The sequence below is a fragment of the Protobothrops mucrosquamatus genome, unplaced genomic scaffold (genome assembly GCF_001527695.2).
Source record: "Protobothrops mucrosquamatus isolate PMUCROS unplaced genomic scaffold, P.Mucros_1.0 scaffold6141, whole genome shotgun sequence".
Classification (NCBI taxonomy): domain Eukaryota; kingdom Metazoa; phylum Chordata; class Lepidosauria; order Squamata; family Viperidae; genus Protobothrops; species Protobothrops mucrosquamatus.
Window position 1 is genome coordinate 1 of NW_015391976.1, and position 3566 is coordinate 3566.

The following is a 3566-nucleotide window of genomic DNA, read 5'->3' on the forward strand; positions in this document are numbered from 1 at the left end:
GCCACAATGGCTTAATTACACTTACATATTTTGCCTATGTTATTACACTAAAGGTGTATCAGTACAAAGGACAGCTTGAACCTGGAGTGGCAGATGAAATTGGTACATGAAATCAATATTAGTGTACTAGTGGTTCTTAATTAGTATCACCATTGCTTCATTCTCTTAATACTTAGGACCAGATTTCCTCAATCTGAAGCTGTTAATATTGAATGCCCAAATCTGAAGAGTAGCAGGTTGTGGAAAATCAGGTTTAAGATATGTCATGTACCATGATTTTAGATGCATAGAAGACATTTAGACATTAGGTAAATTTAGAGTAGCAGGTTTTAAACCTGGCTCCAAAATACAATACAGTGGCCACCATGACCAGCTAATTAGGAGCAAGACAGAGCAATTTCAGATAATGTTATTATCTGAAATTATCGCCTGTTCACCGCCCTGAGTCCCGTAAGGGAGATAGGGCGGTATATAAATTCAATAAATAAATAAATAAATAAATAAATAAATAAATAAATAAATAAATAAATAAATAAATAAATAAATAAATAAATAAATAAATAAATAAATAAAAAATAAATAAATAAATAAATAAATAAATAAATAAATGTCTTATGCCAAGCCATTAGTGGACCATCTAGCCCAATATTGTCAGCACTGATTCACAGGCTGTCTAGATTTTCAAGTAAGAATGTTTCCACCCCTATCTGGATATTCCAGGGACTGATTTCTGAATATGATCTGAGGGTTAGAGGCCATCCATGCTAACAATTTTGTGGCTTCATCTAGATATGGTTATGGTGATATAAATCTGTCCATGTTAATGATAAATTGCACTAGTTATAACTGGGTGATTGTATTAATCACTATTCTGGATAGGCTCTAGAGCTGGTAAACTTTATACTTCACTTCATTAATTCAAGTATTACATTAGAAAGGCAGGAGAAATGTGATTAAAGTATAAATTATGACTTGATTTAGAATAAAAAATGTATTAATGATCCACTGAAATCTAGCAATTTGAAAGCAGTTTGATGCTATAAACAACATGCTGAAGTGGACAAAATATATTATGCATATGTATGCAGAACTAAGACACACATACTGTACACACAAACAATTTTTTTTACCTGCAACATCAATGAAGAAAAATACGGCTTTGAACCCACTATAGGTCTCTGTTTCATCAGAATGAAACTGGATAAGCATGGTGTTAGAGGAACTCAAAACTGGTGCTGGGACAGCAAATCCACATAATCGAGCTAAGAAAATGAATGAATGAATGAATGAATGGTAAGATGATAACAGCAAACTGCTACTTTTTCAAAGATAAAATACTAAAATCTTCTCAATGAATGAGCATTCTACATACGTATATAGAGGATACAACTAATGTTTGTAGCTCTATGTTTGTAGTAGGTTTTGCTTGGTTACCTGCTCCATTCAATGTCAATTACTTTGAAATTGCCAATAACTTAATATTAGATTTTGTCGATTTTATTGATCCAACCTGTCAAAGACCCAGGAGAAAACCCTTTAATATTGAAAGACACATGTCAAGCCGTGCCTGTGAGTTTCCAGCACCTTTGGTGCCCTATGCTATTTTCTTTTAATGTTTCCACCCCTTTTAACATTTGTAAAACTTCAGGTATTATTCAAGGGCATAATTAACTCTATTAAGTAATCAGGTAATAATTATCACTTCAGAAAAGTGCAGTTACACTGCAGATGTGATTTCTGTATCATTATTTTTTCTGATGATGAATTTGAAATACATAATAAAACACCGTAATAATTCATAATTCCAGTATCTAGTTTATCACATCCTGCTGTCAAATTCAATTAATTTAAAGAAGCATTTTTATTCAGGAATATCCTGAGAGATCATATGCACCTGGTGCTATTTGGATTTCGAGCAATGATACTATTTGTCTAATTTGTGAGCCAGGACCTCCACAAGAAGTTTTTCTGAGTCTCTCCATCTAACTTACTTTTCTTAATCTCCATCGGTAGCTGACAAATGAATCTTTAAAGAGCTTTCCTTCCTTGATTTGAAGGTGAGCGTTTCACTTTTCTGAAGCTTCCTGCCTGGTGTGCCTTGTATGTCATTAGGCAGGTTTAATGAAGTGGAAGGTACCTGATAACCTAAGTATGGGGGGAAATGTCTACAAGAGTCCTGCCTCAGTTTCACAAGAATCTGGTCCATTACTCAAGTTATCCTATTCCTCAGTTGCTGGTACCTGAGGAGGTACAAGCAGCTGCCTCCTTTGCCTCCATGCTCAAGGCAGTCTCTGAGTATCTGTCTCTAACTGGGGTTTTTTTAACTGAACATTGGTCCAGCCCTTTAATAATTATTTGCTATAGCCCCTGTCAACTTACCGATTGTCTTTGATTTCAATTATTTCCAGGGAGCAAAGCAAAAATTAGTTCTATCCTACCTGGAGTAACCCATACATCCTTTCAGCCATATCCCATTTATTTACCTCAGGTCCCAAGTTGAGACTAACATGGTAGACAACAATATCTGTACTTTACATAGAATTACTGGAGGATACTTCACCTGCATTATCTCAATAATCTACAAAATAGGGCCATACAAGGTTCTGCGGTGTTTTTATTACAGTACTGCAAATGATGGATTCAGATTATATGTAAGAGATAACCACCAATATGGTAGAAGAACTCAGGCAAAGGTAAATGGAAAAACATGAATTTTGCAGCTGATAGCTGGCACCTATAAAGCCAATCAACTATACCGGCATTCTTAATTTAGTTCCTCTCTGTACATACACAAGAAACATTAGATCTGAATCAACCCACAATTCAGAAAGGAATATAACAAACCTATTTCTTTCTCCTTTGCAACATTTTCGTAGACTGTCACTGAGTCATAAGTGCAGTCTTCATTTTCTTCCAATTCAAAGTGTTCATAGACAAGCTTCGGAAAAATAAACACAGGAAAGAATTAAAATTCATGCAAAACAAGGGAGTTTGATTTTAAATAAAAAATGTTTTTCTATTCTTTTTCTTAAGAGTTCTTACTGTTATCAAACAGTTAAACCATTGGTCAAACATAGTGCTTAAGAAAAACATCATTCAACAAAGGACAGGCAAATGCTATTCTCCTCTTCCCAAAAAAATATGCAAAAGATAGGGTTGCACATCATTAAAAATATTTAAAAAATCATTTTACAAATATTTAATTCAAAACAGATCTAGAGTTTAATTTACTACTATTTAATATACTGGCAAATTTCAAAATGAGAATAGCAATATCCTTGTGTGGCCCAAACTTTTAATACTTCAACGATCAGGATTGATACAGAAATAAACATTTACTTATGGGATGTAATCAGGGACATAGGATAAAAGCCAGGCTGATGATAGTCAGTCTCGATACTAAAAATGTTGGACTCAAAAAATCTAATATAAACACACAGTATGTGTTTATATATATATATATATATATATATATATATATATATATATATATATATATATATATATATATATATATATATATATATATATATATATATATATATATATATATATATATATATATA

At 32.8% G+C, this 3566-nt stretch overlaps 1 protein-coding gene across 1 annotated transcript in view; it reads right to left on the bottom strand.

Moving 5' to 3' along the window:
* Nucleotides 1-1130: 1130 nt before the first annotated feature.
* Nucleotides 1131-3566, bottom strand: part of LOC107300098 (ovochymase-2-like) — a gene marked incomplete at its 3' end in the record, with an annotated part of 17775 nt that continues 15339 nt past the window's right edge. The window contains exons 11-12 of the mRNA XM_029286940.1: nt 2845-2938; nt 1131-1262 (exon numbers count right to left, since the gene is read on the bottom strand). Coding sequence (XP_029142773.1) covers nt 1131-1262; nt 2845-2938 — 226 coding nt within the window. The remainder of the gene's footprint in view (nt 1263-2844; nt 2939-3566) is intronic.